Here is a 14,242-nt window from a genome sequence, read left to right as displayed (position 1 = left end):
CTGTTAAAGAGAGATTAGCAGCAGGGGGTGGGGTACTCACACACATATGGAAAGAGAGAGGGGGAGGGAGCCTGGATAGAAGGAAGGGAATTGAATAGAGAAAGTCCATACAAAGCTTTTGAAGAGTTTTGCTTACAGGGAACTAGAAAAAATGAGGTAGTATCTGAAAAAGGATGTAGGTCAGGGAAGTTTTCTGATGTTTCATTTTTAGATGGAGGAAAGAATAGCATGTCTGCATGCAAATGGGATGGATCCAGAAGAGTAAACCATTTGTGGTAAAAATGCAGTGGAGAGAAGGAGAATTGTTTAAAAGACTCGTATATGTGGCAAAAAAGGATGAACTAAACTCACAAATTAAGGGACTAGTCTTAGAAGTGCATGTACTACAGTAGGCTGAAAAATGGGAAGTTAGAGTGCATAGCAACAGATGCTAATGCGTGTGTGATGAGGGTAAGAGCTTTGGAATTTATCTTCCAATTGCTTTCCTTTTCACAATGGAATAGGATGCGTAGTTATCAGCTGAGAGAGAAGAGGGAAAGGCACATTGAAAACTTAAGGTGAATTTCAAGTTCATAGTTTGGATTTTAAATTGAGGTCAGTCTGAATAACTTGTTTTGTTTTGTTGTGTGTGGGTTTTTTTTTTTTTTTTGAAGGGGTGTAGTTTTGTTTGTTTTTACAGTCATCTAAGCTGAATAGGTTCAAGCATGCATAGGGTAAGTGTTGGATGTACATCAGGAATAGGTTTTTTCCAACTGTCAAATCAGTGTGATGGAGCAAAGGGAGGATGAGGACATGGAAGTTGTATAGGAGAAAATGATGATGATGGAAGAAGAAAGTGAGAATCAACGGAGGGAAAGGAGAGTGAAAACTGCTTAGCATCAATGGTCTGTCAATTTCCGTGAGATTAAAAAACACCTGGAATCAGGGCAGTAGATTCTGGTCACAGAACAGGATGCTTGTAAGGATGGCAATGCAGAGATTGAAGCTGTTGGTGATAACAGATTGAGCGGCCTCCATCAAGTGGCTGAGGTTGTTTGTAAAACAAGGTGACTGAGAAGTCGTCTTACTTGGCACATATTGGTCCCAATCAGAGATCACAGTATCATTTATTTAAACGACTGTGAATACATATTCTTATCTCATGTTTATCATATCACGTACATGAATCGTTGTATTCTATGTGTATCAGAAATATTCTCTATAGTTTTCTCAGCGAATTGAACAATTTATGTGTAATCTTGCAGTTTTGCTTTTGATATCATCCTTTCCTTTTTCACTTTTTAAAACACATGTTCTAACAGCTTTTCAATACAGATTATATCTCAGAAAATCTAGCTGATTTGCACGAGAGTCATTCCATGTGGCTAGCGCCCGTCCCTGTGCTCATGGACTCACCCATCCTTTCTAGAGCCTGTGTTTTCTCCTCCTCCTCCACTTCCTCCTTCTTTTCATAACCTCTAATGATTTATCCAATATGACCCTTCAAACTCAATCTGTATAATAACCAACATTAAACATAACTTAATCAGTGCTTTAGGATATCTCTAATCATGCTATAAATTTTTGTCATATCCATGAAAAAAGTGAAAACTCATGTTGCCTTGAAGAAAAGCAGATCTGATTTAGATGTAGGCAAGACTAGATATTTTTACTGTAAAGTCTCAAACTGCTCACAGAAAGATTAGAGTAACTGAATTGACTTACAGAAATTGGGTAGATGTAACTCAGAAAGTATTCATAATCATGAATAAAATGTTTTCAAAATTATTTTCCAGTTAAAATGTAGTGTACCTTCCTTTCAATTATACACAAATTTAGAAGGGTCAGTTAAATGGGAAAACCTGAAGAAAATTGGTTTTGGTCCTTTTGTTATATTTGTTAAGAATTGCATAGAGTAAAACTAAGTTGGGCTCCATTGCTACATTGATAATGTAATGTAGAAACAGATATGGCCGCCATGTTAAATAAAGAAAAAAGATTCAAATATCAGTATCTTGAATTCTCTTCTTTCCAGTTGTTAAAAAAGTTCTTTCTTATTTGGTGCACCTTCTCTCTCTTTCTCTGTCACTCTCAATCTCTCTCTAGTTGATAATTGAGAGAGATAATTGATGCTGGCCACTCTTACATTGTATCATAGAAAAACTATACTGAGGTACAAAGGGGTACTCATCTCAAATTGTAGGTCTTAAAATGAATATAATTAGCTGTGAGTTGGCAAAAGGGCATATAATTAATATGAGTACAGTTTACTATTTTGTTTTCCCCAAACCCCACAAAGTACTTACCTATCATCATGACTGATACAAGCAAGAGCTCAAGTAGCCAAAGCATAATTAGTAAATTATAGTTTTGAAATTCAGAAAGCATTGCTTAGCAGTTTTTATTCCAGGGTGGCAAACAGCACCGTAAACAACCAAGTCCCCAGCTTATCTTCTCAAACAAGGTGCACATTGGTATGCAGTTAACTCAACACTGACACTCCCGACCATTTTGAAAGGTATTCATTCTCTCAGTTTATCACTTCCCTTGTGCTCCAGGCAATATATTCCTCACTGCTGTCAGGCAGAGGCATAACCATGACAATCAACAGTTAGAAGGCAAAGAAACAATCTTATCGTAAGAGTTCAGTCTCCTATCCAACGGTGTTTAAGTATATGATCTTTAATTACTCATCTGCTATGCTGGTACTGTCAAGAAAACCATGCACATTTCACTTGCAATGTTCTCCTATCAAGACACTGTCTAAAGGAATGAACACACAGTAAAAGGCAGCAGCAGCAATAGAGAACGGGACCCAGCATACCTGGCGAATGAGGCGGAGGAGAGCACATCAGAACAACCCCCTGGCCTTCCCTCACAGAGACTGCACTTCTGGTCCGGCCACTAAAATTTCCCAGATCTGTCAACATAACACAGCATTTAGATGAAGACAAAAAGGAATCGAAAGAATTACTACTATTTTAACTTGTGATTGCTTTTTTACCATTACCCTGACAAAAGTTCCTTTTGTTTGTTAAGCAGTGAGAGGAAGGTCTTAAAAATAGATCTTTTCCATCCCATTTTAAATACCACAATTTAAAGAATTCTGTACCATCCACAGAGATGCCACATTCTTGATTTCGATTTAGCGTGCTTACAAATTAGTTGCTGGTGTAGGAAGAAAGTAGACAATATGGCATTTTTAACACCTTAAATAGTTGTTTTGTTTGTTTATATTGCCTACCAATATTGATCTTTTAACGATAAATGAGTCCATTCTTTCACAGTGGGAAGAGAAACAGAAGTGGTTGGGGTGTCTGGCGTCCAGCCTGCCTCTTCCCCGTACGTCATGCTGAGAACGGTATGCCAAACCAAGCATGCATTTGCCAAATTAGGGGGACTGGCATTCTCTAACAAAACTTAGTGAGGACATACAGGGCTCTTTTTCTACTAATGTGAATGAGACAGCCATGTTACTTTTATTTTATAGAATTCTAGAATGAACTCTATGAATTGATTAGTCATTCATGTTGATTAAACTGAGAACATTACAGCTATTGAATTGAAACATTCACATGTAAGAGGGATTATAGCATTGGAGTCCAATCGCCTTCCCTTAAATTATGTTGCATGTGCATAATTTTAAAAGAGTTTCTTGAAAAGAAAATGGCTCGGAAGTGAATAATGTGTAACTGTCTTAGTATTTCTATTATTGCTTAATCATCCCTTCATACCTTAGTACATACAGCCTTTCCCTTTTCTTGGGCTGAGTTTATCAATGACACAGTTTTTGAACAGTTCATTACAGATGATAGGAATTCAGTATTTTTATAAGCAAACATTGTCCTCTGAATTCCGTTTGTAAAATCTTTCCATGGTGAGAAATGCTCTGTGAAAATCTTCTGCTATTACTTTCAATAGGCACAGATTATAAAAGAGTCATTTTGGAATCTTGTAATGATGTCATGCTAAAACAGTATGCTTCAGAGTGAGACAAGGTAAAGTTCAAATTTACTGTTTATTAATATCACCAAAGAAATTAAACAATTAGGAACGTATGCTAGATGTATATGAAGGAGATAAATCCCTAGTCTAATATTTTAAGAGGAATCTTATACATTACATTTTCTGAGATGAGTAATAACTTACATATTTGGCGAATTTATAAACAAACCTTCCTAAACATATTATGGGAGGCTAATAAACAAGATATGATGACAAATAGTCAGAGAGGTATTTATTGCTGGAGAAAGTGTTTAGGATGTGACACATAATTCTTGGTGTCAGTGTTAATATTTAAGCTTTTAACAAAAGAGCTAGACAGAAACCAAAAAGAATAATTCCAACTGGGTGGGACACGGTTATAACATGGGCTTTACCTAACAAATGCAATCAGTGTATCTAATTCTTTGTACCTTTAATGAATCCCAAACAGTTAAAAAAAAGGAATAATTCCAGGTCTGTATTTCTTGGGGGGCAAAGTTGTTATTTAAAATGTATACACATTAACTTCTATAGTAATAATCAAATATATTTGATTTATAATTATAACTCTAAAGGTTGTTCCTCCCTCTCCAGTGCCGAATATTATGTTGGCCTCTTTTATAACTTCATATATAGAACGCAACAGTTACGTTTGTATGTGCAAGAAAAACAAATCTATGCAATTCATGGCTTTAAACACGTGTGTGTTGATCCCTAGAATTAGAGGCAATCTTTACTCCAACAAACGATCTCAATATGCAGACACAGCAAGGCGAGGTTTCTACGCTGACTTCCTTTACCCCTAAACATACAACCCAGATAGAGCCAGGCCGTGGTTGCAGTGGGGTTTTAATATCTCCTCAGGGACTCTGTGGCTTCAACTTCCTCTTTTCATCATCTGGACATCAATTTATTTTAACTGAATTTCTTAAGTGTTTTCTAAAAAGCATATATCTAGTTCAGTACGCCTACTACAAGTTTATATTATGCTTAATATTACATTTCAAGTCAGTGTATTTCATCTAAAGGATTATTCCAATTGAAAAAGAAAGACCTAAATAAATGCCTATTGCTGAAGAAGTAAAGGACAATCGTGGCCCAGATATTAGACACAAAAATAGAAAAGAAAACTATAGAATAATTATGACCTGAATTCTGTTTTGAGATCACAATGACCCAAAAGAGAACACTTCGCTGTAATTGCTGCTAATACAATTACCATTCAACATTGCCTCATAGAATTTTCTGTGTCATTATTTTCTGGGAAGTATAGCACTAACAGTACAAAGATAATGGTATCTTTTTCTTCGATTGTGAACAGTTTTTTTTCTTCTTTCTTAAAAACATATAAAGAAATACTAAATAGAAGTGTGCACTTTCATGGAAAGTGGGTATTTCTCAGTTAACTCCTTCCTCCTATAAAAATAAAGTGAAACCTTAAGATACATGATGTAAAGTGGTTTTTATGCCAGGCAAGACTCTGGCTGATCAAAGGCAGAATGACTTATGTGAAAAAATTATTTGTTAGTGTGAGAATGGAGGCTAGAGTGAACAGTCAGACCAAAAACAGAGTTGATTTTCTCACTAAGACCAGAAATCTGTTAGTTTCCTTAGAGGTATTCATCAGGGAACTTATACATGTAGTTTGGGAGCTTGTCTTATTATTATTATTATTATTATTATATGATCATAGCTGTGTACATTAATGTGGTCATGGGGCACCATACACTGGTTTTACAGACCGTTTGACACATTTTCATCACACTAGTTAACATAGACTTCCTGGCACTTTCTTAGATATTGTGTTAAGACATTTATATTCTACATTTACTAAGTTTCACATGTACCCTTGTAAGATGCACCGCAGGCGTAATCCCACCAATCACACTTCCTCTACCCATCCACCCCCCTCCGTCCCCTCCCTCTCCCCCTTCCCCATATTCTTAGGTTATAACTGGGTTATAGCTTTCATATGAAAGCCATAAATTAGTTTCATAGTAGGGCTGAGTACATTGGGTACTTTTTCTTCCATTCTTGAGATACTTTACTAAGAAGAATATGTTCCAGCTCCATCCATGTAAACATGAAAGAGGTAAAGTCTCCATCTTTCTTTAAGGCTGCATAATATTCCATGGTATACATGTACCACAATTTATTAATCCATTCGTGGATGGATGGGCACTTGGGCTTTTTCCATGACTTAGCAATTATGAATAGGGCTGCAATAAACATTCTGGTACAAATATCTTCATTAAAGTGTGATTTTTTGGTCTTGGTCTTCTGGATATATACCTAGTAGAGAAATTGTAGGATTGAATGGCAGGTCTATTTTTAGATCTCTAAGTGTTCTCCGAACATCTTTCCAAAAGGAACGTATTAGTGTGCATTCCCACCAGCAGTGTAGAAGTGTCCCCTTTTCTCTACATCCATGCCAACATCTCTGGTCTGGGGATTTTGTGATATGGGCTGATCTTACTGGAGTTAGATGATATCTCAAAGTAGTTTTGATTTGCGTTTCTCTGATGATTAAAGATGATGAACATTTTTTCATATGTCTGTAGGCTGTGCACCTGTCTTCTTCAGAGAAGTTTCTCTTCAAGTCCCTCTCCCAGCCTGCGATGGGATCACTTGTTCTTTTCTTGCTTGTATGTTTGAGCTCTCTGTGGATTCTGGTTATTAAACCTCTGTTGGAGACATAACCTGCAAATATCTTCTCCCATTCTGAGGGCTGTTTGCTTACTTTACTTACTGTGCTCTTGGCTGTGCAGAAGCTTTTTAGTTTGATCAGGTCCCAGCAGTGTATTTTTGAAGCTCCTTCAATTGCCCAGGGGGGTCTGCCTCATAAAATACTCGCCCAGACCAATTTCTTCAAGGGTTTTCCCTGCACTCTCTTCTAGTATTTTTATAGTTTCATGTCTTAAGTTTAAATCTTTGATCCAGTGAGAGTCTATCTTAATTAATGGTGAAAGGTGTAGGTCCAGTTTCAGTCTTCTACAGGTTGCCAGCCAGTTCACCCAGCACCGTTTGTTAAATAGGGAATCTTTTCCCCACTGAATGTTTTTAATTGGCTTGTCAAAGATCAAATAACAGTAAGTAGCTGGATTCATCTCTTGGTTCTCTATTCTGTTCAGTGCAAGTACCATGCTGTTTTGATCACTATCAATTTATAGTATAGTCTGAGGTCTGGTAGCATGATTCCTCCTGCTTTGTTTTTATTTCTGAGTAATGTCCTGGCTATTCAAAGTTTTTTCTGATTCCATATAAAATGAAGTATTATTTTTTCAAGATCTTTAAAGTATGACAGTGGAGCTTTAATAGGGATTGCATTAAAATTGTATATTGCTTTGGGTAGTATGGACATTTTAACAATGTTGATTCTTCCCAGCCATGAGCAAGGTACGTTTTTCCATTTGTTAACATTTTCAGCTATTTCTTTTATTAGGGTTTCATAGTTCTCTTTATAGAGATCTTTCACATCCTTTGTTAGATAAACTCCCAAATATTTCATCTTCTTTGCCACTACTGTGAATGGAATAGAGTCCTTAACTGTTTTTTTCAGCTTGACTATTGTTGGTATATATAAAGGCTACTGATTTATGAATGTTGATTTTATAACCTGAGATGCTACTGTATTCCTTGATCACTTCTAAGAGTTTTGTGGTAGAATGCCTGGTGTTTTGCAGATGTACAGTCATATCATCTGTGAAGAGCGAAAGTTTGATCTCTTCTGACCCTATATGGATATCCTCGATCGCCTTTTCTTCCCTAATTGCGATGGCTAAAACTTTCATTACAATGTTAAAGAGCAGTGGAGACAATGGGCAGCCTTGTCTGGTTCCTGATCTGAGTGGAATGATTTCAATTTAACTCCATTCAATACGATATTGGCTGTGGGTTTGCTGTAGATAGCCTCTATCAGTTTAAGAAATACCCCTTCTATACCAATTTTCTTAAGTGTTCTGATCATGAAGGATGCTGGATATTATGAAAAGCTTTTTCTGCATCAATCGAGAGAATCATATGGTCTTTGTTTTTTAATTTGTTTATGTACTGAATTATACTTATAGATTTACGTATATTGAACCAGCCTTGAGACTCTGTGATAAAACTGACTTGGTCATGATGTATAATTTTTTTGAGGTGTTGCTGGATTCTGTTTGTTAGGATCCTTGTTGAATATTTTTGCATCTATATTCATTAGTGATATTGGTCTATAATTTTCTTTTCTTGTTGGGTCTTTTCCTGGTTTGGGGATCAGGGTGATGTTTGCTTCATAGAACGTGTTGGATTCTTTTTCTACGTTTTGGAACAGGTTGAGTAATATAGGTACTAGTTCCTCTTTAAAGGTTTGGTAGAATTCTGATGTGAAGCCATCGGGTCCAGGGCTTTTCTTTTTAGGGAGATTTTGTATGGTTGATGCTGTTTCAGAACTTGACATTGCCCTGTTCAACATTTCCACTTGATTCTGGCAAACTCTTGGAAGGTTACGTGCTTCCAAATATTGGTCAATTTCCTTCATATTTTCATATTTCTGAGAATAAAGTTTCTTGTAATATTCATTAAGGATTTTTTGAATTTCTGAGGCGTCTGTTGTTATTTCGTCTTTGTCATTTATGATTAATGAAATTAGAGATTTTACTCTTTGTTTCCTGCTTAGGTTAGCCAAAGGTTTATCTGTTTTATTGACCTTTTCAAAACACCAACTTTTGATTTATTGATGTGTTGTATAATTCTTTTTTTTTTTCAGTTTCATTTAATTCTGCTCTAATTTTGGTTATTTCTTTTCTTCTACTGGGTTTGGGGTTGGAATGTTCTTCCTTTTCCAGTTGCTTGAGATGTGCCATTAAGTTGTTAACTTCCTCTCTTTCCGTTCTCTTGAGGAAGGCTTGCAGTGCTATAAATTTCCCTCTTAGGACTGCCTTTGCAGTCTCTCGGAGGTTCTGATAATTCGTGTCTTCATTGTCATTTTGTTCCAAAAATTTGGCAATTTCCTTCTTTATCTCATCTCTGACCCAGCTATCATTCAGCATAAGGTTATTTAACTTCCATGTTTTTGTATGAGTATGCAGATTCCTGTTGTTACTGAGTTCAACTTTAATTCCATGGTGGTCCGAGGAGATGCATGGAATAATTTCTATTCCTTTAAATTTACTAAGGTTAGACTTGTGACCTAAGGTGTGATCGATTTTGGAGTATGTTCCATGGGCTGATGAAAAGTATGTGTATTCAGTTTTGTTGGGATGAAATGTTCTGTAGATGTTTGCTAAATCCAAATGTTGGATGGTTAGGTTTAAATCTGTGCCCATCGATCCACAAATGGATTAATAAATTGTGGTATATGTACACCATGGAATATTATGCAGCCTTAAAGAAAGATGGAGACTTTACCTCTTTCATGTTTACATGGATGGAGGTGGAACATATTCTTCCTAGTAAAGTGTCTCAAGAATGGAACAAAAAGTAACCAATGTACTCAGCCCTACTATGAAACTAATTTATGGCTTTCACATGAAAGCTATAACCCAGTTACAACCTAAGAATAGGGGGAAGGGGGAAAGGGAGCAGAGGGAGGAGGGATGTGAGTAGAGGGAGGGTAATTGGTGGGATTACGCCTGCGGTGCATCTTACAAGGGTATATGTGAAACTTGGTAAATGTGGAATGTAAGTGTCTTGGCACAGTAACTGAGAGAATGCCAGGAAGGCTATGTTAACCAGTGTGACAAAAGTGTGTCAAATGGTCTGTGAAGCTAGTGTATGATGCCCCATGATCATATCAATGTACACAGCTATGATTTAATAAAAATAAATAAATAATAAAATTTCTTTGCTCAGCTTTGTATTGGAAGATCTATCCAACACTGCCAAAGGAGTGTTGAAATCTCTGACTATTAAGGAGCTGGAGGAAATCAAGTTGCTCATTTCTGTTAGAGTTTCTCTTATAAATTGAGGTGCATTCCGGTTGGGTGCATAGATATTAATAATTGAAATCTCATCATATTGAGTATTAAACTTAACAAATATGAAGTGACCATGCTTATCCTTCCTTACTTTTGTTGGTTTAAAGCCTATTGTGTCTGCAAATAGAATTGCAACACATGCTTTTTTCTAATTACCATTTGCCTGAAATATGGACGAACATCCTTTCACCCTGTGTCTATATTTATCTTTTAAGGTAAGATGTGACTCTTGTACACAGCAAATATCTGGCCTGAGTTTTTGTATATGAGAGCTAACCTGTGCCTCTATAGAGGACCATTTAAGCTGTTCATATTAATGGAGAATATTGATAAGTCTGGTAAAATTTTGGGTATTGAGTTTTTCGAAAGTCCAGTGGACATTTTTAATCCTTTCACCACTGTGGAAGTTGGAGTTTGATCCGAAGTTTCTGAGTGAGTTTACTTTTGTGGTAGAGGATTGCGCTGGTTCTTATGGAAGATAGGTCTTTGAATATCCTGGAGAGGTTGTTTGGTTATGGCAAATTTCTTGAACATATGAATGTAATTAAAGTATTTAATTTCTCTATCATAAATGAAACTCAGTTTAGCTGGAGACAGGATCTGGGGTTGAAAGTTATTTTGTTTTAGGAGATTAAAAGTCCATGACCACCCTCTTCTAGCTTAAAGGGTTTCAGCAGTGAGATCTGCAGTCCTTCTAATCTTCTTCCCTTTGTAGGTAATGGATTTCTTATGTCTGGTTGCTTTCAGAATTTTCTCCTTCATATTAACTTTAGTGAAGTTAATTATGATATGCCTGGGGGATGTCTTATTCATATTGAGTCATGCTGGGGTTCTGAAACTGTCTGCTATCTGAATTTCAGAATCTCTAGGCATGTCTGGAAAATTCTCTCTCATAATTTCATGGGGAGGGCCTCCGTGCCTTGCAAGGCCACTTCATCACTTTCAGGGATTCCAATGAGGCAGATATTAGCCTCTTTAGAATTATCCCAGAGCTCTCTGAGAGAATGATCCATTTTTGCTCTCCATTTTTCTTCTTATTTGAGAGTTTGGGAGCGTTCAAAAGCTTTGTTTTCAATGTCAGAAATTCTTTCTTCTCCTTGCTGCACTCTGTTACTGAGGGATTCTGCTGTATTTTTCAGATCTTTGAGGGCTGGGAATTCTTGCTTCAGTGCATCAAAATCTTTGGTGGTTTTGTCTTTAAATTCATTCAATTCTTGAGACAACTTCAAGAACCCCCTCCAAGTCTGAGAGATAAGAGAGAGAGGAGCTAAGCTGTCCCTGGGAGCGTTGGTATCCACGTTGAAAATACAGCAAAATTATTAGGTGGAAGGACTGAACAGCCACCCTTGTTACTTTTCTTTTACATCATTTCTTCAAAGTTTGTGTTTTCTTTTATTTCTTCTCTCCTTTAAAGAACCTGGGACCACCCAATGAGAAAGCAAGTCGGCCTTAAAAAAGCATCATTCTGGTAAAAGCAGCTTTCTGGTAAAAGCACTTTCTAAACTAGAGTTCATCTTGAGAGAAAATTTGGAAGAGATAGAAGGTAGAAACGTGAGAATATGAGAGTCATCAAGGAAACTGATCAGAAAAAGACACAATGAATGGGGAGAGAGGATATGCCTATGAAGTGACTCCATCATCCAGATGGTGGGAGAGAACATGCCATGCTTGCTCACAAGGAGCTTCATCTGGGACAAGTGAATTTAGTATTTGATATATTGGAACCAAAGGAAAGATGACTGAATGAAGTCAGCTTTCCACAGAGGCTACCATCCAGAAGGAGAGTTAAAAGACAGAAATTTAGCAAGTAACCTGGTGGATTAGAGATGCACCAAGAGAGAAGGTTGAAGAATGCACATCAACCCCGCTAAGGCAAGCTGCAACCCCAAGGATACAAACAAAAAGTGCAAAATCCATCACCAAGTGGATGGGAGTCCTCTCCCCCATGAGAACGGCTTTGAGTGCCCCACAAACAAAGGAGCAGAGTTCAAAGGTCCTCCCACTACAGTCCATGGGAGAGACCCTCCAAAACCTGGACCTACCTCCCCTGCTAGGGTGCCATGGCGTTCTCCTGCCGGGCATAAAACTGTATAAAACTGTATATATTCTCTATCTGCAACTCTGAGCTCCCAGCACTCCCCTCCACTCTCACTCTGATGTCTGGAGGCCTGTCCCCCAGGTGTCCAGATTCTTGGGTGATTTCTCAAGGGATGTGGACAGGGCCTAGACTGCAGCTGGTCAGTGCTGATTCTGCGGCACGGGAGTGAGGAGAGGACGGTCGGCTGAGATGGAACTATGCCAGAGTGGCAGTGCCCCAAGGCACAGAGCAGCAGCCATTTTGGGGAACAATATGGCTCACCCCCAGATATTCCAAAGCCACACCCTCTGTTTCCCTCGGCAACCAGAGGAGCCTAGGCATCTTCTCAGGTGGCGACCACTATGGAACAGATCTAGGACTGAAACACAGGCCCTGTGAGTAAAGGGTTTGCCTGAGGCAGTACCAGCCTGGGTGGAGCGCCGGGACTAGAAAATGCATGTGCAGAGCTGGGAAATTCCCAGGGCGGGGCTGACCCAGAGGATCACTGTACTGAGCCTAAGATGCACCCGGCCCTCAGGGGATCATCAGCCTATAGACAAAGGAAGGCAGGAGGCTAGAACTGACACCTAACCATGCTGCAAATACAAAACTGCAGGAGCAAAGACAGGACCTGAGGCGCATGCTCTGGGAACTCAAAACAGCTTCTCTTCTTCAGGGGAATTTAGCAGGGACAGAAACAAATTCCTGCAAAGTTGTTCTGTTCTGTCAGTGACATCAATCAGGGGCAGGGCTGGAACTAAGTGAACACCCCCCAGCCTCCATCAAGCACCTGAGGTTGTCAGGCCTCACCTCCCCCTGCTGGATAGAGGCAGAGAGCAGTGGCCTGGCTGAGGAGACATAGATCTCCTTGTGATTCAGGCAGGTGCAAACCCCTGGAGTATCTGCTCACTGGAGGCAACTGGGTTACAGCCCTGTGGGGCTGTCAGTGATTGGGTGTGGCAGAGGTGCAAGATGGGGATGGAGGCATCAACCTTCCCAGACTAATCTATTTGCTGGGTGGGTCCTCCTGACTTCACAGAGCACCAGAGCAAGTCATATGTGAGTTGTCACCAGACCCCTGCAATCCAGTTGCCAGAAACCTTTTAAACTCTCCCACCTGAGACAGGTTCTGACTGAGACAACTGATTTGGATCTTTTGAAGTGAGCCAATCACCTGAGGACTATTCAAGTGGTGCCCTGGGTGTGTGGTTGTAGGAAGGTTTGATTTTCCTTTTCAATTGTTGCCTGTGGGGAGTGGGGTTACTTAATTGCTGGTATTTCTCCACAGCTGAGACTTCAACCCAGAGTAACTGTTTCACTAGGGTTGGACAGAGACCAGCTAAAAACAAGACAGAACCACTTAGCCACACCACACCAAACAGGTCCCCAGTTTCTCAGGCCCTAGCACTGTATGGGTCCTCAACAAAGCTCCAGGGGAAAAGTCTAACAGTGTAAAATAATCATGGGGCAGAATCAGTGGAAAAACTCTGGTAACAGGAATAACCAGAATAGATCAACACCCCTCCCCCCCAAGAAAGATATGGCAGATGTAACTGAAGATCCCACTCATAAACAGCTGGCCGAGATGTCAGAAATCGAATTCAGAATTTGGATTGCAAACAAGGTTAATAGAATGGAGGAATATTTGGAATTAGAAATTCGAGGAGCAATTCAAAAGTTGGAATTAGAAATTCGAGGGGAAATATTATTTTAATAGATTATAAATTTTATATATCAAGGAAGGAAATAAAGAAAAGACCAAGAATTTTTATGAATATGGGCCTTAATTATTTTATTGTATTGTATACAAGGTCAAAACATATGTGTTCTTACCTTTCATTTTTTACCTTTGAGAGAAAAAAATCACAAACATAAAAATACTGATACAAGGACTCTAAAATTCAAGTTCAGTAATAAACTGAAATAAACATTTTTCTGAACTTACTATAAAGCACAGATTCAAATAGATAATTAGTGGATAGGAGGAGGAAGTTTCTGATTAAGAGTCACAAAGCCCCAGACTCTTTGCTCACACTGTTTTTTCTAAGTTAAGCAGATTATACAGAGTATGACAGGGGACCTTGCCTTAGACTGGACCTGACAGAATTATTATACCTTTCATCCTATAACCATGCAAAGAAAAAGAAGTATCAATAACTGATGTGGCTGAGAGCCTCCAGTGTCAGAATGAGATTCAGGCTGTGTGATTTGAGCCACCTTGACCAGATGTAAGACAAAGCATTTC

At 38.5% G+C, this 14,242-nt stretch overlaps 1 protein-coding gene across 1 annotated transcript in view; it reads right to left on the bottom strand.

The window, feature by feature from the left end:
- CNTN5 (contactin 5) overlaps nt 1-14,242 on the bottom strand; it is a 1,447,249-nt gene that overhangs the window by 467,660 nt on the left and 965,347 nt on the right. The window contains exon 7 of the mRNA XM_053561942.1: nt 2,804-2,899. Within this exon, the coding sequence (XP_053417917.1) occupies nt 2,804-2,899 (96 nt within the window). The remainder of the gene's footprint in view (nt 1-2,803; nt 2,900-14,242) is intronic.

The sequence above is a fragment of the Nycticebus coucang genome, chromosome 14, assembly GCF_027406575.1.
Source record: "Nycticebus coucang isolate mNycCou1 chromosome 14, mNycCou1.pri, whole genome shotgun sequence".
Classification (NCBI taxonomy): domain Eukaryota; kingdom Metazoa; phylum Chordata; class Mammalia; order Primates; family Lorisidae; genus Nycticebus; species Nycticebus coucang.
Note: the sequence above shows the minus strand (reverse complement) of the source record. Positions and strands in the feature narration are given on the sequence as shown.